This window comes from Macaca nemestrina, chromosome 13 (assembly GCF_043159975.1).
Source record: "Macaca nemestrina isolate mMacNem1 chromosome 13, mMacNem.hap1, whole genome shotgun sequence".
In the NCBI taxonomy this organism is placed as follows: Eukaryota; Metazoa; Chordata; class Mammalia; order Primates; family Cercopithecidae; genus Macaca; species Macaca nemestrina.
In genome coordinates, this window is record NC_092137.1 from 41,994,266 (window position 1) to 42,019,181 (window position 24,916).

At 43.9% G+C, this 24,916-nt stretch overlaps 1 protein-coding gene and 1 non-coding gene across 2 annotated transcripts; one reads left to right on the plus strand and one right to left on the minus strand.

Annotated features, from left to right (window-relative positions):
• Window positions 1-1,467: 1,467 nt before the first annotated feature.
• LOC105464906 (small ribosomal subunit protein eS12-like) lies at window positions 1,468-17,352 on the minus strand. The gene is made up of 3 exons (XM_071076107.1): window positions 17,266-17,352; window positions 8,087-8,167; window positions 1,468-2,830 (listed from the first exon to the last, which is right to left on the minus strand). Exons 1-3 carry the CDS (start codon window positions 17,350-17,352, stop codon window positions 2,441-2,443), a joined length of 558 nt encoding a protein of 185 aa, XP_070932208.1. The 3' UTR covers window positions 1,468-2,440.
• A 6,133-nt stretch (window positions 17,353-23,485) lies between these two features.
• Window positions 23,486-23,625, plus strand: LOC139358043 (U4 spliceosomal RNA). The gene has a single exon (XR_011612258.1). It is a non-coding gene; the product is annotated as a U4 spliceosomal RNA (small nuclear RNA).
• The last annotated feature ends 1,291 nt before the right edge of the window (window positions 23,626-24,916 follow it).

The following is a 24,916-nucleotide window of genomic DNA, read 5'->3' on the forward strand; positions in this document are numbered from 1 at the left end:
TACCAAATAAAACTACCCTTTAAGAATAAAAAGTGATATAAAGAAATTTGTAAACAAAGCAAAACCGAGTTTGTTATAAACAGAACTTCAGTAAGAGAACTCTAAAGTCTGAGATGTACGAAAGAATGAAAGAGAGAAAGCAAAGTGGTTAAAATGTGAACAAATCTATAGGAATGTTGATATATAAAACCACGGTTGTAATGTCTACTTTGGGGGCTTCCAGACATAAGACAGAACTAAAATACCGGGCAACAATGGCATATAAGTCAGTGGGGAGTGGTTAGAGGTTAAGCATGCTCAAGTCATTCAGTTGGTCAGGAGAAGAGTAAAGATAGTAACTTGAGAAAGTAAGCTAAATATACATGTTAAATTTCCAGGTTAAAAAAAATAGAAGACATCAAGAATTAACTGCCAAATCAGAAGAATGAAAAGTGGAAGGAGGCTGGGAGCGGTGGCTCACACCTGTAATCTCAGCACTTTGGGAGGCTGGGGTGGATCACCTGAGGTCAGGAGTTCAAAACCAGCCTGGCCAACATGGTAAAACCCCATCTCTACTAAAAAATACAAAAATTAGCTGGGAATGGTGGCTCTTGCCTGTAATCCCAGCTACTCAGGAGGCTGAGGCAGAAGAATCACTTGAACCGGGGAGGCGGAGGTTGCAGTGAGCTGAGATAGTGCCACTGCACTCCAGCCTGGGTAACAGAGTGAGACTCTGTCTCAAAAATAAAATAAAATATAAATATAAATGGAAGGAGTGAATCCTATACTTCTCATGACAAATGTTATAAATCATTGAAAAATTATCAAATTGAGTCTTTAAATTCACTTAAAATTATCATCCTTCAATATAGTTGAATGTTGCTTAAAATCAATTGCATGGGTATAAAATTTTTTATACTAAAAATAAGAAAATATTATTCTTTATGGCTTAAAAATTGCCTGTGGCTTACATAGTGTTTCCTCAAGGGTGGTCCATAACTCCAGCCTCCTGAGATGCTTTGCCCCAAGGGAAAGCATCCATGATCCAGCCATCTGAGGGATGCTGCACAGCACAGCCTCACCTGTAGACTCACAAAGCTGTGTGGCCCTAAGACTTATACTTAGTAAAGAAGTCTGCCTGCCTTGATTAACTCTGGTGTTTTCCAACCATTTTTTCCCCACTCCATGAAATACACTAAAACTCCACACACTAAAACCAAAACCAAACTCTGGGGAGCTCTAAATTAAAGCTTTTGTTATTGTTGTTGTTGTTGAGATGGAGTCTCACTCTATATCCCTGGCTGGAGTACAGTGGCGCAATCTCGGCTCACTGCAACCTCTGCCTCCCGGGTTCAAGCAATTCTCCCACCTCAGCCCTAAGTAGCTGGGATTACAGGCGCCTGCCACCACACCTGGCTAATTTTTATATTTTTGTAGAGATAGGGTTTCACCTCATTGGCAAGGCTGGTCTTGAATTCCTGACCTCAGGTGATTCACCCACCTCAGCCTCCCAAAGTGGGATTACGGGCATGAGCCACCGTGCCTGGCAGTTAAAGCCTTCTTGTTTGAGCCAGATGGCTAAGATTGAGAACTCACCAAAAATGCAAAATGTAGACTCAATTCTTTTGAAGTTTCACAGAACTGTTTTAAAAGGTTGAAACTGCACCCTCAAGCACTTTGAAACATGGCCGTGTCAGCCACTCGCACAACCTCACAAGTACACTCCTTGCTACCCAGAAATAACACTGCCTCCGTGCCCCACACACGTGCCCACAGAGTTTCTCTGGTGTGGGCTTGTAGGAAAGACAGTGATTGAAACAGCATGCCCAGCATTCTCTCATAGCCTCACGCCTTCTGCCGTCCCACCACAAAAATGATCATGGTTGGTTTGCTCACCTCATTGTTCTCCTTCGTTCACTGCTTACCCACCATCTTCTTCCTCTCCAGTCTAGCTTTGGAAGCTTGAAAGGAGTTGAGACTAAAGAGATATTTCTGAGATAGTCTCCTGGCTCCCTGGGATAAAGTCCATGGATTAAAGTACCCCAGAATAGTCACTTTCTTTCCCTATGTGGGCCTCAGTTTCCCCAGTGGTCCAAGGAAAGGGTAGAAAGCATGGCTTCTGAACCCCTTCTAATCTCTAATTGTACATCTGTAAAATGAAGGGATGGAAGATGATGATGCCTGACTTTTCTTCCAGCTCTTACATTCTCTGATCTCAGGAATCATCTCACTTTACTCTCTCTCAGAAAAGACAGCTGTAGCTCAGAGAGATGATGTGACTTGCCCAAGGCTATGCAGCAGGGACTAGACTTGCCGGGCCCAAGTCCTGCCTAGCTCAGCGTTCATGTGTTTTTACATGTGTGCTGTGTGTGTATATGTGAGCACATATTTGTGAATACATGACAAGGTGGCATATTCTAAAGATTCTTTGTGTGCACGTGTGAGTCAAAGATTTATTTCTTCATTTCTTGTATTTGAAGTACTCTTCAATGACATCCTTGGCCTGAGACTCTTTGCCATAGTCCTTAACTACTACACAACTGCTACTAACCACTTTACGGGGTTCCCCCCCTCTGTCAGTTTTACAGAGGCCTGCCCATTCCCCTAGTTTCTTGTTGTCATCACCCTTAATTAGGTTGATTTGGTGTTCAGCACAAAGGGCCCCCACCAACTTGACATACATAGGCCCATCACAGTTGGATGCAAGCACACAAAGATGGGCTTGGCGCTTGTCCAAGGTTTTGGCAGCTTTGCAAATTCCGCATGCTAGGCCATGGTGGACGAGGGCTGTCTTCAGCACCTCTTGTAAAGCAGTATTAACATCCATTACACCTCCAACAGAAATGCCTTTCTCGGCCGTGATGGTGGGTTATGGGTGAAGCCCAATCTTGAATGCACCAAAGCCTCCGCCTCCGCACGACTCAGCGGTGGCAGGGAAAGAGCATATTGTAAAGATTGTCGTTGAGCTCAGACATTTCCTAAGGCATCTGTGCAGGTCAGGGGTGCTGTGCAGTCAGTCTTGGATGTGAAGCAGGAGGGAGCAGACGTGAGGAGGTAGGAGCTACAGGAATGCTCAAAGGATCACATCTCCCTCCTCCTCCCCAGTCTCTGCATCACAGGGGCTCATGCTCCTTGCTTAGCCTGATGAGGCTACCTCAAACCAGTCCAGGCTGGTGAGCTGCTTTCTGCTCCCAGCTCAGGAACACCAGGCAGGACTGAGCACAGCCAGCCATCAAATTCTGCCTGATCTAGCCCAGTGCAATTATTGGCATTTTGTTTCTACCTCCATGTTTTGAACCTGGGTTCATCAGCTTGACCTTTAGCCCTAAAAGACACTATCAAATTTGCTGAGTTTGGGGGCATTTCCACAGCTGCTTCTGTCTTTACCCCTTGCAGCTACTCCTCTGCCATTCCACTCAGCACTTCTCTCCCTCAAAATCCACTTGTGCCTATCCCCACAGTGGCTGTTCCTGCAAGTCTCCCTGCTTTGATCAGATTCCCATGCTGTCTGACAGCCATTTTTTTTTATTTTTGCACCCTACTTCTAGTCACCCACTCAAAGGAGGCCAAAACTACAATTCCTCTTTCCTCTTTTCCATCCATGCTGATATCACATCTCTAAGGCTCACTTATACTTCTATTATCTTCTCCACTGAGGTAGAGATTATAAATCAATACATTTCGTAACTTCAGTGTACAGGATGGCTGTGTGTGGGAGACGGGGGGGGGGGTGGGGAGAGAAACACAAATGTTGGGATAGTAGAAATTGCCACTAACTGATGTGTTACAATATAAAGAGGGAATACTGCTTATCTTCAAATTCCTATTTTCAAAGTCAGACTCATCTTTCCAGAACTGTCACTCCCAGCTGTGGGAATAAAGTTCAGAAGCTCAGATTGCCTTAGCTCCCTCCTTCTCACTCCAATGGGTAGTTCGTACCAGCTCCACCTTCCATCCCCAGGAGGAGCTCCTTCCAGGTTCCTTGACACCTGCCCCATCATACGTCTTACCCCATGGTGAGCTGAAGCTCCAGCTCAGCCCCAGGGGCAACTGGCCTAGAGTGAACTATTTCTCAGGATCTCACTGGAGGTGGGAGGAGGTGGGTGGAGGAAGGTTTTGGCGGGTAAGCAAGGGGCAGAGAGACATGGTAGCACTGCTCCAATTGTTGTTGCTTTGAGATGGAGGCATTAAAAGATAAATTCGTGAAAGACAGAGAGAATGGAAGGTTTTCCTCTCATGGGATCCAACCCTGGCCACACCACAGAATCCCTGTGACGCTTTCAAATAATGTGAATGTGCTGAGCACATCCCAGACCAAGGAAACTGAAACTCCAGGTGCGTAGCCCAAGAACCTGTGTCTGAAAAAAGTTCCCCAGGTGATTCAGATGCACAGCAACATAACCTGACCTCCTGATACAACAGGAAGCATACAACATCACCAATGAAGCATTCTTGACAAAAATGTCTAACCTGAATCCAACCATGAGAATGCAATGTGACAAATCCAGTTGTGGGACATTCTATAACACAACAGGCCTGAATTCTTTAAAAAAGTATCATTTAAAAAAAAAAAAAAGAAAAAAGAACAGTTGACCAGATGCAGTGGCTCACTCTTGTAATCCCAGCACTTTGGGAGGCTGAGGCGGGCAGATCACCTGAGGTCAGGAGTTGGAGACCAGCCTGGCCAACATGATGAAACCCCATCTCTACCGAAAATACAAAAATTAGCCAGGCGTCGTGGCAGGTGCTTGTAATCCCAACTACTAGGGAGGCTGAAGCAGAAGAATCACTTGAACCCAGGAGGCAGAGGTTGCAGTGAGCCAAGATCACACCACTGTACTCCAGCCTGGGTGACAGAGTGACAGCCTGTCTCAAACAAAAAAAAGAAAGAAAGAAAAGTCATGGACAGTGGGCTGCTTTAGATTAAAAGGTACTTAAAAAGACATAATATGAGACATAATACAATGCATAAATTTGAATTAGATCTCAGATTTAAAACACACATGCAAATATAAAAAATATTTTGGAGCCAATTGTAGAAATTTGAATATAGAATGCAAATTAATTATAAAATTATTAATTTTCTTAGTTGTAATGATAATGCTGTGGCCGTATAGAAGTTTCTTACTTTTACAAAATGCTGCTAAATATGTGAGAGTGAAGTGCTATGATTTCTACAGCTTTCTTTCAAATGGATCAGCATAAAAGAAGTATAGAAAACAGGAGATTAATGAAATGTGGCAAACTGGTGACAACTGGTAAATCTAGTGAAGGATATTTGTATATTTTACTCTGCCTTTCTCTCTCTCTCTCTTGAGATAGCGTCTCGCTCTTTCACACAGGCTGGAGTGCAGTGGCACGATCATAGCTGACTGTATCCTCAAACTCCTGGGCTCTAGTGATTCTCCTACCTCAGCCTCCTGAGCTGCTAGGATTACAGGTGGCCACCACCCTGCCTAGCTAATTTTTCTTTAGTTTTTGTGTTGAGACAGGGTCTTGCTATGCTGCTCAGGCTGTTCTTGAACTCTGCTATTCAAGTGATCCTCCTGCCTTGGCCTCCTAAATTCCTGGGAGTATAGGCGTGAGCCAAAGCACCCAGTCAGTTCTACCATTCTTTTAAATGTGCAGTTTTAATATTTTTGACACCCCAGATAGCTATGTGGCTGCACACAATCAAAGTTACCACACTTCCCAGCTCTTCTCCAGCCCCTCCCTTCCAATTCTGAGGTCCTAGTGTCCCTAGAACAGTGGTTCTCAAACCTCTGCACGCAAGAGCCTGGAGGTCACATTAAAGCACAGACTGCTGGGCCCCACCCCTAGGGTTTCTGCTTCATAGGTCAGCTGTAGGGCCGAGAGTGTGCATTTCTATCAAACACCCAGGTGATGCCGAGTAGAGGCCTCACTCCAAGAACTACTCCCCGGGAGGGCTAGAAGATAGGCCAACGCCCCTATTCATAGTTCATCTCCCAGATATGCTATAGCCTCCAGCCGGCAAAGCCAAGATGCTTAATCTTTTCCAGGAAAAGTTTGGGTAATTTGGCAATAACACCCACCAGAGGGCAGCAAACTCCAGTGGAAAGAAATTTTCAGGAAAGGAAAGGAATTTGACTGAACTCTTGGGGTCCCTTCCTGAGGATTCTGACATCCCACAGAGGACTGAGGTGGTTGAGGCCATTGGGGTCAGACTATAATAATTCCCTCATTTGGTTAATGCTTCATGTCAAACTTTCCCATACTATACAATGGTCCTGAGGCAACCGAGCTTCAACATCTCTATGTGACAGATAACAAGGCTCAGAAAGATGAAGTGGAGGTGACTTGTCCAAGATGAGAGGGCTGGTGATTTATCAGATTAGGAACTTGGTTGCAGGCTGCCTGATGCCTCATTTCTTGCTTTCCCTCACGCCTATCTGCAGTAATAGCCTCTGGGATTTCTTGATGATTTTTTATGTATTTCCTCTTTTAATTTTCACAGCTACCTATAAGGCATGCTCTCCAGTTGTCTCCACTTTACAGACAAGGTAAGGGAGGTGGGAGGAAACGGACTCACACAATTAATAAGTAGTGAAGCTAGGATTTGAACTCAGGCCTGTCTGACTCAAGAATCCACAAACACCTACTGATTCCCTATAGTCATGTGTAGTCAGCAGCCAGTCAAGCAACACTTACAGTAAGTCTGGGAGTATGCAAGTCACTGGTGATGCCATCCTGGCCCTCCAGCAGCGGCCAGTCTAGAAAAATCTAAGATGAAGGTGCCTGTGCCAAGTGTCACAGGAAGCCCACCAGGTGAGTCCCATCATCCCCATTTTACAGATGAGGCAATGGGGCCTAGAGACGTCAATCAACTTGCCTAAGACCCCAAGACAGTAAGTGATGGATCAGGGATTCACACTTGGGCCATTTACTATACCTGCAGCTTTTATCCATCTCACCCCAAATTTTCTGAGCCAACATGTGGGAACTAGAAAATGTCCCAAAACATGTGGAACATTCATTCAGCTGCAGCAGACATTCATTCCATTGCAGTCGTCCTCCCATCAGCTCTCTGCTGCCCCTCAGCTCAGCCTGCAGCTCAGACTCCTACCGGGCAAGGCCCTTCTCCCCTATAGAACCTCCCTTCCCCTTCCCATTGCCAAGTCAGGGTTTTCTTCTAGAATGGCCCAGAAAAATAAAGTCAGGCCATTTTGCATATTGAGGACCCTTGATGAAGAGCTGCTGTTGACAGTCAAAGAAGCTTCCCTAGGACCCTCACCTGTCAGCCTCCACTACCACCAAGAGGCATAAAGTAAGGGCAGTGTCTGACAGCAGATCTGGGGCTGGGGACGTGCAGATGTTTTCCTATTTGGACCTGGGAGTCCCCTGACCCAAGCCAGGCCCCCTCCCTGGGAAGCCCTTTTGTTATTCCCGCAGATTCCAGTCATCACACCGGTTCTCCCATCCTTGTGGTTCTCCCTCCTTACTTCCTACAAGTACACTTGGGGATTCTGATTCTTTCCCTTCAAGACTCAGTAGAATAACATGTCCTTTCTGTGCTGCCTCCTAAAGCAAACTCACATGCCCACTACAAGAGAAGTCGTTTAGTATGTAGAAAAGAATATTGGATTTTGAAATCTGACTTTAAATATCTGGGTATAAAACCCAGTTCCAGCACTCACAAGCAGGAGACTAGGACAAATCTCTTAATTTCTCTTGGCTGGGCATCATTTTCCTGTGCCCATGGGAATTATAGCCTCTGGGGCCATCTAACAAAAATACAGGGTTACTGTGGTGTTAAAGCAATATATCATGGAAGGCACTTTTTTTTACTCTTAAGTTCTTTATACTAAGTATGAATGTTGAAAACAAAAATTACGTCATCTGGTGGCATTCTCAATGATATAGATGTAACACGTAGGACAACAAAAAGGGAGGATTAATGAAACTATGTCGTTATGCCTTTCACATTTTGCTTAGTTGCCAGAGTGGAGGGGTTAGCAAGGGATAAATGTTAACTCTAAGTAGGATTAGGAATCAACAATAGGAAACATGTGTAAGATACAAAACCAGAAAGCAGGCTTGGGTTCTTTGATTAACAGTAAAGGAGGTCCCTGAAACTGATATTTCTCACCTTTTCATTTGGTGCCTCTGAGGTAGCACCGCTGAGTAGCAGATTACAGGAAGATCCTGAATGGAGAGGAGCACTGCTGACCTGTGCAAAGCACAGAGGATAATCACAGGAGGACAAACAGCTTGAAGCTGCTGAGAGGATGGCTCCAGCATCTGCTTTGGGGCAGGGAAATTTTAGGAAAAATACCTATGGAAATTAAGGATCTGGAAATACAGTCCCTTCCCATGCCATCAAAACTCCTGAAAAGTGCTGCTGTAAACCCAGTTTGAAGATTCTCCCATAATTCCCACGTGTCATGGGAGGGACCTGGTAGGAGGGAATTGAATCATGGGGCTGGGTCTTTCCCATGCTGTTCTCGTGATAGTGAATAAGTCTCACAAGATCTGCTGGTTTTATAAAGGGCAGTTCCCCTACACATGTTCTTCTTGCCTGCTGCCATGTAAGATGTGCCTTGCTCTTCCTTCACCTTCCATCATGATTGTGAGACCTTCCAAGCCATGTGAAACTGTGAGTTCATTAAATCTCTTTCCTTTATAAATTACCCAGTCTTAGGTATGTCTTCATTAGCAGCGTGAAAACAGACTAACACACTTTCCCACGTTCCTGCCTCTCTCTACTGCGTCTGTTCCCAAGGGCCTCCTCTTGCTCTCATATAAACCTGGGTTTCCTGTCCTGCCCAATTCAAGAAGTCTCCCTATAAACTCCTGGTCTTCAGCCCTGAAAGCCCCCTGATAACCTCACATTTTTGAAGACTCAACTTAGGCTGCCTCCACCTATCCTCCTTCCTATATGGAATTGTGCCTCTACTGTGCCCTATACACTTTTACCATAATGTTTATAATACTTTGTTGATTTTGTTTATACATCTGTTCCCCATTTTTGGAATTAATACTTTATTCCTTTCTGTATCCTCAGTTCAGGAAACACTGTAGAAGTGCATTAAATGTCAATTGAATGGATGAAACCAAGGTCTACATGCTCTTTCTTTGTAATGACAGTCTCTTTCAATCTTGGCAACCTTAGTTTGACCCAGACCTGACATAATGTAACCACAATCTAGCCATGGCATGACCTGGCTTCAAACTCTTTTAACCCTGTCAGGATGCTGTTTGCTATCCAAGTTGCTGATAACTAGTTTCAGTGCTGACTGCACATTAGAATCACCTGGGAAGATTTTTTTGTTGTTTTTTAAGGCTAGTCAAGTGAAGCAAAGGAGATAGAGAAGAAACCAAGAAGTCTATAGCTGGTTGTGATCAACTAGTTATAAACACCACTGCACTTGGCCCAACCCTGGGAAGTTTTTGAAGTGCTGATGCTCAGGCCTCAACATAGACCACTAAATCAAAAGTTCTACAGAGTGGGGAGCCTGGGCATCAGCATCTTTAAAGCCTCCTGGGTGATTCTAATGGGTAACCAAGGTTGAGAACTGCCATCTAAACAGAAGGGGCTTTGGGTTTGCACTATCTTCAGATGTGGAAGAATTCTTAATTCAACCTCAAATTTGTTTACTAATCTTCCCTCCAAATGTGGGCTCCCAAATTTTTTCCTCAAAGCTGAATGCACATTCACCTGGATGTCAGCCCAGCATTTAAGCCTAAAATATCATATATCTAAATATTTAAAAGTTATAGATTGAGCTAAAAATTGTTAAATACAGTATGCCCTTTCCTCCTTCCTGACAAATACAACTTTTGTAACACCAAGATTGAAAAAAAAAACTAAGCTTTTACATGACTAAAAGTTGGCAAAATATCAAAGAGAACTGATTGCACATGTCTGGTTGCATACTTTGATGCACTATTTATGTGGGTAATACAATAAAGGTGTACTATAATTACACTTGGCCCTTGAACAACAAGGCGGTTAGGGGTACCACCTCCCCACCCTACACAGTTGAAAATCCAAAACTTTTGACTCCCCCAAACTTTATTAATAATCTACTATTGACTGGGAGCCTTACAGACAACATAAACAGTTAACACACATTTTGTGTGTTATATGTATTATATACTGCATTCTTACAATACAGTAACCTAGAGAAAAGAAAATCTTATCCAAGTCATAAAGAAGAGAAAACATTTACTATTCCCTAAGTGGAGTGGATCATCATAAGAGTCTTCACGCTTGTCATTTTCACAATGAGATGGCAGAGGAAGAGGAGGGATTGGTTTTGCTATCTCAGGGGTGGCAGAAGTGGAAGAAAATTCATATATAAGTGGACCCACACAGTTCAAACCTGTGTTTCTCAAGGGTCAACTGTAATTAGTTAGTATAATTTATTCCATAAATATGCATATTTTGGCCGGGCTTAGTGGCTCAAGCCTGTAATCCCAGCACTTTGGGAGGCCGAGATGGGTGGATCACGAGTTCAGGAGATCGAGACCATCCTGGCTAACACGGTGAAACCCCATCTCTACTAAAAAATATACAAAAAACTAGCCGGGCGTGGTGGCGGGCACCTGTAGTCCCAGCTACTGGGGAGGCTGAAGCAGGAGAATGGCGTAAACCCGGGAGGCGGAGCTTGCAGTGAGCTGAGATCCGGCCACTGCACGCCAGCCTGGGCGATAGAGCAAGACTCCGTCTCTAAAAATAAAAAATAAAAAATAAAAAAAAGTATATTTCTTGCTCTTCATTTCAGTGAATCACTAATAATGTTGCTATAATCAAAATTGTTCACAGTCATGCCGAACTGGCAATTTCATTTAAGGGAAACACTGATAAGCTAGTAGCCATTGGAATTGTCAATAAATTTATTAAAATGATACCTAGATTGGAAATGAACCACAATTTTCAAACCGATTTCAAACATTGTAATGAGGTCATCTATGGTTAATTAGTGTTATCACTGGAAATACAGCCAAATATTTTAATTCCATTGTAGAAATTACTATTGCTTATTGTACTAGTCTGTTTTCACACTGCTGTAAAGATATTATCCCAGACTGGGTAATTTATAAAGGAAAGAGTTTTAACTGACTCACAGTTCTGCATGGCTGGGGAGGCCTCAGGAAACTTACAATTATGGTGGAAGGGGAAGCAGGCACCTTCTTCACAAGGCAGCAGGAGACAGACAGAAAGCACAGGCGAAATTGCCACTTATAAAACCATCAGGTATCATGAGAACTCACTCACTATCATGAGAACAGCATGGGGGAAACCGCCCCCATGATCCAATCACCTCCCACATGTCCCTCCCCCAACATGTGGTGATTACAATTCAGGATGAGATTTGGGTGGGGACATAGCCAAACCATATCACTTATATAGTTATTTTTAGCTTCTTTTAAAACAATATCTACATTGATACTCTAATCCATAAGTTTTTTTAACTTTTTCTGGACTGGATTCTTACAAATAAAAAAAATACCAATATATTGGTTTGTTTAGATTTCTCTTCAATCAATACAATACCTTAATCTAGAATGGCCACAAAACAGTCTGTAGAAGTCAGTTTCCAGATTGCAGATGTGTGAACCTTCTCCTTCATAGTCATGCAAATGTTTTTGTTTCATTGTTCAAATTGCCTTGTATTTTGCTGGAATTTTACTTTTGTTACATATTTATCATGCATCTTTTTTATTTAGAATAACAATTTTCTTTAAATCTTTAGATATATTTGTAGAATCCATTTTAAAGTGAAATAAAACTTAAAGAGATCATGGTTTTGTTTTTTTATTTTTCAGCTAACATTGTTTACAGCAAGCTGTGGTTCATAACAAATAACTGAATGATGAGATTTAAAATTAATTTCACATTCTGCCAAGGACTGAGATTTGTTCTTTGAGGATTTTCTATGGTTTTGTTTAGCTCTATTAATGGGTTTCATATCTTGCCTAATAAAATCTAATTGCTTTGATAGTGTTTCATTAGAATTTTCACTGTGTATCCAAGCGTGTTATAAGGTCAGATTTGGTATGTGTTTCATCAATATGTTCCACCTTTACAGAGATATAGAAAACAATGTAAATAATATTTGAATTGTTCCAAGGAATACCACTGCTATCAGCACAGGTAAAGCCAACATTTCCTTGTTAAAATTCATACTACAGTTCAAAGGATGTTTCTATAATTTCAACCATAATTCTGGATTGCATACCTTTTTCTTTAACAACTATATTAACATCATTATCACAGGCTTACCCACAATCTTTTAAATCAATGGCTAAAATTTAAAGCTGTGTCTTTAGTTAAGACAAAATCTCTATTTTTCAGAAGTGTAAAACCAATAAAATACTGATTAATTTCAAGTTCCTTGTTTTCCTCTCCAGATAGTTTAACAGTGAGTATCATAAATGTCAGTCATTCAGGCTGGGCATAGTGGCTCACGCCTGTAATCCCAGTACTTTGGGACCCTGAGGCAGGAGGATCACTTGAGGCCAGGAGTTGGAGACCAGCCCGAACAACATGATGAAACCCCATCTCTACTAAACTACAAAAACATTAGCTGGGCATGGTGGCACACGCCTGTAATCCCACCTACTCGAGAGACTGAGGCAGGAGAATTTCTTGAACCTGGGAGGTGGAGGCTGCAGTGAGCTGAGATAGCACCACTGAACTCCAGCCTGAACACAAACACACAAAAAAAGTGAGTCACTCAACTTGACTTTTGACCTCTGCAAGCTAGTTCAACTGAGTCATATTTGCTTTTTTAAATGTTAAATATTTTTATCATTTTATTATCCTTTAATTTAATAATCTCTTTTAATTCTCAATCATCAATAGAGATCATTTGTGTGTTTTTAATCTCTTTTATGTTTGATCACCCTAGCAGCAAATTTTTAAATCATTCATACAAAACCCAGAAAACTTCACTGTTTTCCATAAGAAGTGTATTATTAAGGCTATAAAAAGCATCATTTTGTTTGGCTAAATAACATGTTTCTTTTAGGAATATTATGGCAGATGTTCTTTATTGGTGTTTACTTGTCTTTGCTGACTACTACTCATTGTCTGCTGCTTATTAACTTTTTTTTCTCAAACAATTGATTGTGTACTTTTTGTATGTGCACAGGGCTTTCCTCATCTGGCCATAATACATTATTTAACCAAAGCTAATCTTCAAGATTGGTGATAATTGGTATAGAATTCACAAAATATTTTGTATTTGAACTTAGCATATAAAAGCCAGTTTCTATGATGTCTTTCCCAGCCAGAAGAATTTTGGTGTAAAATGGAATATTGGATGTTCTGCCATGTTCATCCAAAAATTGTAACCATTCACTTGGATGGGACTGTGTTTTGAGGACACAGTCCCCTGCCATAAAGAGGCCATTTTGGCTGGGTGTGGTGGCTCGTGCCTGTAATCCCAGCACTTTGGGAGGCTGAGGCAGGAGGATCACTTGACGCTAGGAGTTCGAGACCAGTCTGGCCAACATGGTGAAATCTTGTCTCTACTAAAAATGCAAAAATTAGCTGGGCATGGTGGCACGTGCCTGTAATCCCAGCTACTCAGGAGGCTGAGGCTGGAGAATCGCTTGAACCTGGGAGGCGGAGGTTGCAGTGAGTTGAGGTTGCACCTCTACACTCCAGCCTGGGTAATTGAGTGAGACTCCATCTCAAAAAAAATAAATAAATAAAGAAGGCCATTTTCCTGAATCAGTGTCCCACAGGTACAGTAAAGCCCCAAGGTTTCAGTTTCATCTTTCTCCTCTCATTGGGCTAATTTCATGAATGTAGCTTCCTTTATGTCTCCTAGGCAGGCACAAGTTGCATCCATCTGTGGCTTCTGAATTGTGAATTTGATATGAATAATTCCCTTTTACATTCTCATTGTTTTGATCACTAATTAGATCTACATTAAGTAAACAATTTGTAAGGTCTTGTGTAAAAATTTTTTGTGGGCTAGTCCAACAAACGCCTACTCACTTTTATTATTTATCCAGTGTTAAGCAGATTACCTCACTGATTTTGTTTCTTTTCAGCTTCTGAACTTCACCCTATTTTATCTTTTTACCCCAATCTTGACTTATATCCATTCTCAATAATAAAGAAGATTAAAATAAAATGTGATTCAAATTTGTTCAATATAAATATATTTCATCAAATGCATAAACATTTCACATATATGTATTAGTCCATTTTCACACTGCTGTTAAAGACATACCCAAGACTGGGAAGAAAAGTATGTTTAATGGACTTACAGTTCCACGTGGCTGGGGAGGCCTCACAATCATGGTGGAAGGCAAAGAGGAGCAAGTCACGTCTTACGGATGGCAGCAGGCAGAAAGAGAGAGCTTGTGCAAGGGAACTCCTCTTTATAAAACCATCAGATCTCATGAGACTTATTCACTATCATGAGAACAGCACGGGAAAGACTTGCCTCCATGATTCAGTTACCTCCCACAGGGTCCCTTTCACAACACATGGGAATTCAAGATGAGATTTGGGTGGGGACACAGCCAAACTATATCACAATATATTTTTAATTTATTTTAACAGTCTTTCAATATTTAAAATTATCTACTAAAATTAAAAGTCAGATATAAATTATAATTAATGAATATACATTTTAAATAATCGTGACAATTTAATTTCCTGAAAATTTAATTAGGTCATATTTAATGTTTTTATAAAAATAAAACATCCTTTTTTTTTTTTTTTTTTTTTTTGAGATGGAGTCTCACTCTGTCACCCAGGCTGGAGGGCAGTGGCATGATCTCAGCTCACTGCAACCTCCGCCTCCCAGGTTCAAGCAATTCTCCTTCTTCAGCCTCCCCAGCAGGTGGGATTACAGCCACCTGCCACCATGCCTGGCTGGCTAATTTTTGTATTTTTTTTTTAGTAAAGACAGGGTTTCACCATGTTGGCAAGGCTGGTCTTGACTCCTGATCTCAAGCAATCTGCCTGCCTTGGCCTCCCAAAGTCCTGGAATTACAGGCGCATCCTTTAATTTTAAATTGCAATACAGCATTGCAATTCTAGCATCCAAAGTCTAACTGGTTGGTTGCCTTCTGAAGTAAAGAATGGATGCTATGCCTCACACATGTTATATGGAGATGTACATGGACACAAGTTAAGAGTAACATCAGTTGTTTGGTGTTGCAAATATTTCTCAACCCTTAGATGCAGTTGTTGCAAATATCACACAGATTCCTGAATAACTCCAGCACCAGGAATTTGAAGTTGGAGAAAAGTAGGAAAAGGGATACTTAGCACTCCTAGAAAATATTTAGTAAGAATCTATAGCATTTATATTACCTGAGATGAATGTTTTCAAAAGTTTATTGGTAGTTTTCTTTTCCCTACCTGTGTTTCTGGCACTGAAATCCTCCCTGAATTTGGATTAGTGTCCTCTGATATCCGTAGCAACACAGCCCACAAACATACTTCACATGGCAACACAGACACCTTTCCTTTCTAGGACATACCACTCAGGACAAATAGAGAAGCATTTGCTGGAGCCTGAATGGTGTTAGAGAGCAAAAGTCTAGGGTTGCAAAGCGCCACACACCTGAGTGGTATTTTCTGCATGCTCATCACAAGTGGGTCTTCTAGAGCCCTCCTGTCCTAGCCCCTGGCCTCACCTCCTTGACGAGAAAGGCACTTTCTTATCTTGCCCAAGAGAGCCCCTTCCTAGGCTTCATCTCTCCATGCCCTAACATAGCATTTTTCAAGACGCCCCTCCTGGGAGTCAGAGGCTCTATGGATCCACTTGAAAACCCTACCTATCCATCCCAATCTGCAGCCTGAGACTCTCTGCCCTATTTACCTCAAGAATATTCACCCTTTCATATCAATTAAGATGCTGTCACTGCACCAAGGTTCTGCTCTGGCATTTTGGCCAAATGAAGCTAGACCAAGCAACACATGCAGACTGACAACCAGGTAGGCTAATGATTTGAAGACTCTTCATCCAATGTTGTGTTGTTGTTTTAATATTCAGAATCAGCGGAGCAGAGAGCTTAAAACATGGAACTCTGTTGCTCCACTGCCTGGGTTGGAATTCCAACCCTGACACAAGCTGTGTGACCTGAAGTCAGGTTCTGTATCGTTTCTCAACCTTAACTTTCTCCTCTGTAAAATGGGAATACCTACCTACCACATAGCATTGTTGTGAGTCATATAAACAATGACATACATAAACTACCTGGGCTCCGCCAGGCGCGATAGCTCATGCCTGTAATCCCAGCACTTTGGGAGGCCAAGGCGGGCGGATCACGAGGTCAAGAGATTGAGACCATTCTGGCCAACATTGTGAAATCCCATCCCCACTAAAAATGCAAAAATTAGCTGGGCTTGGTGGTGTGTGCCTGTACTCCCAGCTACTCAGTAGACTGAGGCCAGAGAATCGCTTGAACCTGGGAGGTGGAGGTTGCAGTGAGCCGAGATTGTGGCATTGCACTCCAGCCTGGGTGACAGAGTGAGCAAGAATCCATCTCAAAAAACAAAAACAAAAACAACTACCTGGGCTCTACCAATACTCCATAGCTACTCTTTTTTTTTTTTTTCTTTTGTGAGACAGGGTCTCTTTCTGTCACCCAGGCTGGAGTGCAATGGCACATTCTCAGCTCACTGCAGCCTTGACCTCCCAGGCTCAAGCAATCCTCCCACTTCAGCCTCCTAAGTAACTGGAACTACAGGCGCACACCACCATGCCTGGCTAATTTCGTTTCTCTTTTGTAAATACAAGGTCTCACTATGCTGCCCAGGCTGATCTCGAACTCCTGGACTCAGGCAATCCTCCCATTTCCGGGCCTCCCAAAGTGCTAGGATTACAGGCGTAAGCCACCATGCCCAGTCTCCTTTCATTATTTGTTTAACATTTAGTTACATATTTAGAAACGACCTTATTTCACAATAAAACGTTTTACTTCTTTCTTTAGGCTTAGGATATGATATCTATCATACGTAATTTTCCAAACCAATTTACTGGGGAAAGTGGGGAGCATAATAAAAGGTCTTAATTTTGCATAATAAAGTATATCATTTGTAACTAGCATATATATTGGGCCAACTTGTCTCAGAATTGTAGCAACTGCAAAACCTAGCACCAAGCAAATAGCAGCAGCTGGACTCAGAGTTACTGGAGTGGCCTATAAACATGTCATGCAAAAAAAAAAAAAAAAAAGTCATATTTACATGTATAAGTCAACTGGCAATATATTCCTGATGTGGTCTACCAATGTCTGGATGCCCCTGTAGACTGGCACTCCAGCTGGCTGAGACTGCCGGCCACTCACCTTGCCTGGTACCTGGTTTTTCTCATGGCCCCTGCCCTGGGCAGCAGCTTCCCACAACCCAGGGGCTGGCATTGACCACACCAGCATCGTCTAACAGCCTACAGCACCTACATGTCTTTTTCTTCAGAGCTGTGTGCCTCCTGGGACCTGTCACTAAATCTCAGTTTCTAGCACCTCCAGTCTAGGTTTACTTTGGCTGGTTGTTGTTTTTTCCAGACCTACTCTGAAGCCACTGAGAACATATGCTTACAGGTCTACAATATCAAAATACCTCAAACGTACAGTAACACTCAAATGTGCCTTCAAGAAAAGGGAGCCTTGTTCTCTCAGCAAGCCCTGGGCCCCAGTGCTGGGATTTGTCTCCACGGGACGTCAAATAGGTCAGTCTCTTCCATTTAGTGCCACAAAAGTCAGTCAAACCAGTTGTTTGGCATCATGTGGACCAAGCCCAAGTAAACTAGAAAATAGATGGTAACCAGAAGAAAGAGACGCTATGCGTTTGTGTAAACCGTGGGTCCTATTATCTTTGAGAGACATGGGGCACATTAAAATTTAGGCTATGTCTAACCAGTTTCCCCAATCAAGATTGCAGTGGTTTCAACCAGAGGAGCCCTTCAAAGTCTTCACAATAAGAAATAAGTCTTGCACAATAAGGAAAGATTGTGATCACTTAGAAAACAATTATCCATTTCCTTCTTTGTTCCAGATTTAGAGCCTAAAATGGATCTTTTGTTTGATATTTTGAGATGAAAGAATACTAGATAAAGACATATTCTCTGATATGCTAACATGCAAACAAAGTTTTCCCCATATTCGCCTAGTTACTGAAAGGGAACCCTAATCCACATGCTATCATTTTCCATCAGTGGCCTTTGTCTTTCATCTATCTCCTTCTTCCCTTCTTCCTCCCACTTAGTCTAGACATGCCTCTTTTAAATGATGGACATGGTTGATAAATTTCCATGCCATTTCTTTGAAAAATTGTTTCTCTTTGTTACATATGTAAAAGATTTAAGAGTACAACTTATCAATGTTTCCTATTGTATTAGTAAGTTTTCATGCTGCTGATAAAGACATATGCAAAACTCAGAACAAAAAGAGGTTTAATTGGACTTATAGTTCCACATGGCTGGGGAGGCCTCAGAATCATGGCGAGAGGCAAAAGGCACTTCTTACATGGCAGTCGCAAGAGAAAACGAGGAAAATGCAAAAGTGGAAACCCTTGATAAACCCATCAGATCTGGTGAGACTTATTCACTATAATGAGAATAGCAGGGGAAAGGCCAGCCCCATGATTCAATTACCTCCCCCTGGCTCCCTCCCACAACACATGGGAATTCTGGGAGACACAATTCAAGTTGAGATTTGGGTGGGGACACAGCCAAACCTTATCACCTACTGAATTGCTATTATTGCATACCATCTTTTTTAAATAGTTATCACATTCCAAGATGAAACACTATCATTATTCATAAATTTACCACACACTCAATTTATTTCGCCCATATTTATTCTACACAATCTTGAATAAGTGACATTAACTTTTTGCCTTCTAATTTTTCTCCCTTAAAAACAAATTGTGTCTTGCTTGAGTTTTGTCTTCCAAATCTCCACATTCTAAATCCTCATTCATCTGCCTATAATGAATAGTACATATGCTCCCCCACTTTTTGAGTGTCTCTTTCAAAAAAATCTTAACAGAAATACAAAACATTAACACAATGTTTAAACCTACTGATGTGGAACAAGCATGAACTTTCTGTTCAAATGCATTGCACAGAATGGTCCTCAGTCTTCTCACATTTAAAGCAGTCAGATGCACTAGACTCAAGAGACGGTCTGAGTTCCTCTGCTGCTCAAATTTTTATTTATCCTTAGTTATTCTCACAGGACAGACAGTGCAGGAATCTTCCGGTAGAAAGAAACAAAGACAAGAGAAATCAACTGCGAGAGAGAAATGGAACAATAGCTAAAAGGAAGCTGTTCCAGATCCAGGCGAGAAAGATGTCTGACCCAGGGCAAGCCTCATCTGGGGAAAGGAGCTCTTGTCCTGTTGGTTCCTCCCAGCCACAAATACCATCGCATGTGCACACTCCACATAGACAAATCACACTCTGCACATACACATACACACACACCACACACATACACACCATCAACATGCACACAAAGAGTTGGCTATGGCTCCTTCTCTCCAGTTGAGCCTGTATTTGAGAACTGTTGAGGAGGCGGAAGCTGGGAGTGGCCAAAGAATAAGAAAACAAAAAATGAGCTTTGTGTGAGAGTTCACTGGGATATCACAAAACGTCTTTTTAGTCCTGGAACGATTTTCTGTTGTGTGGGAGGAGAGGAGAGGAGCAAGGGTGATGCCTGCGGATGGAGGTCTTGAGGAGGACGTGTGCAAGTTCCTAGGAAGGGCAGAAACCAAAAATGAAAGTCAAGGTCAGGTGGATGACACAGCGTAGAAAACCAGTGAGTCTTCACGGTACCCTAGAGTCAGAAGGATCTGCTGGTTCTGCTCAAGGCTGGGATGCACTTTACCTAGATCCTGGAAAGCAAGAGAAATTGCTGCCTTGACTGGTCACAGCTGACCATGGGGATGGAGGTGATGAGGGCTAAGCTCTGTATTCTATGTGCAGTGTAGGAGTTCACTCAGCCCCAGCCGCGCAACTAATGCCTTCCCTCTGCAAACATTCCACAAATGACCATTAACATCCCACAAATGACCATTTCCATGTGAGCTTTTAACACTTGGGCTCTCAAGCCTTAAATTCTCCACTCTTCAATTTCTGAAAGAAAATCACATTTGGGCATTTTACAGAAGGTCAAGAAGTTTTGCCACCTACATCAGAGACATACATCTTTCCTTCCCTCCTCTTACTTTTGAAATGATAGCCAAACCCCAGTGGTTTCATTGCCTGGGAGAATGCTGTGCCACACACATCTGTAAGTAGTTAGTTTTCCAAATGGGAGATGGTCACCACAGATGCAGAACTTTGAAAAATAAACATTAGAAAAATATTACTCCAGCAAAAATGAAAGCCTAGAATCCACGTGAGTGAGTGGGAGGTAGCTGGTGCAAGGTAGATCAAAGCTGCATCCCAGTTTGCCTGGCCATGCAAAAGCAAGAAAAATAGAACCACAGAACTTCAGAGAAAAAAAAAGGACCTTTGCGGGGTATCCTAGCTCCCATATAGTGGGGAAATTAAGGCCTGGGCCAGGAAGTGAGTGCCTATCTACGTTAGAACTGGAGCTCAGGCCGAGAGCTTTCTGCTCTCATTAAGCCTCATTTTTATTAGGGTGTCTCAGCTTTTTCCCTTTTAAGAAAAATAAAAATCCTCTGGCTTAACCATGGCCATTAGCCCCTACGTGGGGCCCTTTTGGGGTGGGCGGGTAACTCCAGTCCTGGCCTCCTGAGATGGGTGTATCCCCTACCTATACCCCTCATCATGCGTGCCCTGCATCTGGATGGCAAGCCATGAGACGCGAGGACACTGAAGAGGCCAAGGCTAGAGCAAGACTGACAAAGGCCTAAGAGAGGGAACTCCACTTGGGCAGCTACTTCTTATCTATTTTATGGAATGAGGTAGCCAAGCTTGAGAATCTTGTGCCCTGAGACTGAAGAAAGCCTGATCACTGTGACCAGCATGAGTTATAGAGAGGTCGGGGCAGGGCAAGCTGGACATCCAACTGCACCCACATCACCCCACAACCATTCCTCTCCTGCCTGAACATGAGACTGGTGCCTCTGGACAGGAGCAAAGTGAGGCACAAAGTATGTCCCCTACACAGAGACAGGCACAGAACAGGCATTCAGTAAACCATAATTTGGCCAGGCACGGTGGTAATCCCACCACTTTGGGAGGCCAAGGCGGGTGGATCACCTAAGGTCAGGAGTTCGAGACCAGCCAGGCCAATATGGCAAAACCCTATCTCTACTAAAAATACAAAAATTAGCTGGGCATGGTAGTGGGCACCTGTAATCCCAGCTACTCAGGAGGCCGGGGCAGGGAGAACTGCTTGAACTCAGAAGGTGGGTGCTGCAGTGATCCAAGATCACACCACTGCACTCCAGCCTGGATGAAACAGTGAGACTCCATCTCAAAACAATAATAATAAAATAATAAACTGTAGTTGTTTAGGCTTGGAGTGAAATGGAAGAAATATAAGGGACAGATAGCACATTTAAAGGGATCGATTGTTCCAGCCCAGACAAGCTCCTGGACATTCCCATGTGTTATGCTTTACCAGGTGCCTTTTCACTGCTTTATCCATCTCTTCCCTACAGGATGGTTTTCTGCAGGGAGGCTCCAAAAGACAGAAGCTGAGTTCTGCCAGAAGAAAAAGGGAATGGAATATGTAAAAGAAAAGGATAGAAGAAAACTGTGGGCAGACAGGCAAGGCTAGTAGGGAAGCGGGAGTGGGGTCTCTGGGGAGAAGAGAATCCTCAACCTGGCAAGAAGGGGAGGCTTAAAAGCAGAGGGGAAAGCGGTGGAGGTCGGGAGGGCAGAGGAAATCTCAGATGTGGTGGCCAGCAGGGGTCGCTAATGTTCCACCAACAGCCTTAGGGCTGGGGAAGACTCAAAGGGAGGAAGATTTTCAGCAGCTCAGGTGGGCTTCATTCCCTCCCCTACCCCACCCCACCCCCGTGCCAGATTCTTTCTTATGGCATTGAGGTCTCTCTTCTTGGGTTCTGGAGGTTCCTTTCCCTGTGATCCTTTTCCTGAAAGTGAGCAAGAAAGCCTGGCCAGGCAGCTCTGGGGATGATGGAGGCGCCGGCTGGGGAGGGAGATGCCTCCCGGATTTGCCCTCCAGTGCTGCTCCCATGGGCACCCATGGAAATGGGGGTAGGAGGGCCCCTCTGACCACAGGCTGCTGATGGGGTTGGCACAGGCAGAGGAAGGGAGGGAACTCCTCTTCCTGGCTCTCCTCGTCAAATAGCAAACTCAGAGCAGAGCCACGGTGAAGCCTGGAGGTGAAGGAACGCCCTGCCGCCAGCAGTGGTTCAGGGCTGTGCTTGGGGACACCAAACCTGAGCCTGGGTGCTGCATGCTCTTAGGGCCAGTCCCAGCACACACTGTTCCCCCGCTGTCTGAGGCCTAGCACCTGTTGTCTAGGATCAGCGTCTACTTGCCTCTAGGCAGACACCCTGACCAATTCTCTACCCTCCCTGGCTTCTCCGTTTTCAGTTCTGCTCTTCAAACACCAAAAGCTCCTATCACTACAACCTTCCTCATATTACCTTTTCCAAGATTCTGGCTTAGCAAGTGTTAGTTACAGTTCAGGTCAAACAATGTCCTCCAAGAAGAGTTTGGGAAGACCCGTGTGTCCCAAGTCCTAATCACATCTCAGGATGGTTCTGCCACAAACTCTGAGATTCTTTCAAAAAGTGTGTATTGATCTGCTCTTGCTTTCCTAGGGCCATAAAAGAGGCAGGCTTGGCTGGGCGCAGTGGCTCAAGCCTGTAATCCCAGCACTTTGGGAGGCCGAGACGGGCGGATCACGAGGTCAGGAGATCGAGACCATCCTGGCTAACCCGGTGAAACCCCGTCTCTACTAAAAAATACAAAAAACTAGCCGGGCGAAGTGGCGGGCGCCTGTGGTCCCAGCTACTCGGGAGGCTGAGGCAGGAGAATGGCGTAAACCCGGGAGGCGGAGCTTGCAGTGAGCTGAGATCCAGCCACTGCACTCCAGCCTGGGCGACAGAGCCAGACTCAGTCTCAAAAAAAAAAAAAAAAAAAAAAGAGGCAGGCTTATGGAACCAAGTATGTTGCAACTCTGAGCTAATGGTTCCGTCTTTGGAGGCCACTCCCCGGGGTAGTTCTTAACTGACAGATGACCCCTGAGATAAGAAGAGATGTCAGCATAGTCCAGGCTTGGGGTAGGACCCTGAGCTATTTATCCCCAGCAGTCAGAAGGAAGGCTGCAGTGTCCCACGGGCACCCAGCCTCCAACTGAGCCTCAAGGAAGGGTCTGGGATGCCAGACAATACCATGGTCAGATTATGGACTTAGGAATTGCTGTGGATGCCACTGGAGGTAAGGAGGAATAGGAAATTCTGGGACTCAGGAGCTGCCCAGGCAGCCAGGCTGCCTCTGACACACCCAATCCTCATTCGGATTTGAGGAAAGGAGACTTGAGCGCAGGGGAAAGGCACCCAGGAGCCTGTGAGTCGTGCCTAAGCCTCTGGATCCCACATCTGAGGAAACGACTTAATGTCGGCTTTGAGTGGTGCTACCACTGTCGCCTCTGAGGTTTAACCGAGGCACGATTGTTGCTGATTGAAAACATGAGACCTAATTCCAGCCCCCCCTCCCTCCAGTGGCAGGCGGAGGCTCCACATCCATTTCCTGCCTTGGTCAGAACTGGCTCCAGAACGGGACAGGCCTGCCCGTGGCTCCAACTTGGGGAGGCTGAGATGGATAAAGACACCGATGGAGAGGGATCCAAGGGAAACCAAGGATGGATGTGAAGAGCTGGTGCCCCCTGCCACCCATCCAGGTCCTCCCAAATCCCAGGCTCATGCCAAGGGAGGGTGTAGGTGGTCGTTAGTGTAAGTCAATCCTGTGTCTGTGATGCTGAAAAAACTGTACAAATGCCTATCACCTCTCTGGGGACAGCCCTGCTCCCCAGCCATTCCCTACAAGAAGTCACCACCCTTACACAACCACTTTCCCCCAGTCTTGGAGATGGTCAGCTCTGCAGAGCTCACAGAAAAGCAAAGATATATAGGGTGTTATTAGACAGATCCTAGCAAAGGGCAGGTTTAACCAATGCCCTCACATTTTATAACTGAAATTCAGAGAGGTTAAGCAACCTCACAGAACAAGATCTAGTCTGCAACTCTTTTCTTCTTGGTTTTTGGGAACGGGTCTTACTCTGTCACTCAGGCCAGAATGCAGTAATGCAATCATAGCTCACTGTAACCTGTAACTCCTGTGCTCAAGTGATCCTCCCACCTCAGCCTCCCAAGTAGCTAGGACTATAGGCACATGCCTAGCTTTTTTTTTTTTTTTTAAGAGACATAGTCTCACTATGTTGCCCAGGCTGGTATTGAACTCCTGGCCCTGGCCCCAAGGGATCTTCTCGTCTTGGCCTCCTGAAGTACTGGAAATATAGACTTGAGCCACGGCACCGAGCCTAGTTTGCAACTCTTGACTCCTGATTCCTGAGTGCTCCTTCTCTGACACCAGAATTTTCCAGAAGGTCTCTGAAAGAGATCAAGAAATAAGTAGCTCTGATCCAACTATTAAAAAATCAGCTTCAGGCCAGGCTCAGTGGCTCATGCCTTTAATCCCAGCACTCTGGAAGGCTGAGGTGGGCAGATCACTTGAGCTCAGCAGTTCAAGACCAGCCTGGCCAACATGGTGAAACTCTGTCTCTATTAGAAATACAAAATCTAGCTGGGCATGGTGGCACATGCCTGTAGTCCCAGCATGCGCCACCACATCCAGAGTTCCGAGAATCGCTTGAACCCAGGAGGCAGAGGTCGTAGTGAGCTGAGATCATGCCACTACACTCCAGCCTGGGCAACAGAGCGAGACTCCGTATTTTTTGTTTTAATAAGCTTCAAAATTGTAATAGGTGAATAGTCAATGTGGCTGTTTGCAGATAAACACACCAACATGTCATTTCATTTAGCATGATCCTA

Excerpts from the sequence above, each read along its gene's own strand:
- LOC105464906 (XM_071076107.1), bottom strand. The coding sequence starts at position 17,352 with ATGCTGGTGTGGTCAATGCCAGCCCCTGGGTTGTGGGAAGCTGCTGCC. Across the intron at positions 8,168-17,265 it reads AAAACCAGGTACCAGGCAAG|GTCAGCAGTGCTCCTCTCCA; the intron begins GTGAGTGGCCGG and ends TGCTTTGCACAG. Across the intron at positions 2,831-8,086 it reads CAGAGGCACCAAATGAAAAG|AAAGGCATTTCTGTTGGAGG; the intron begins GTGAGAAATATC and ends ATCACGGCCGAG.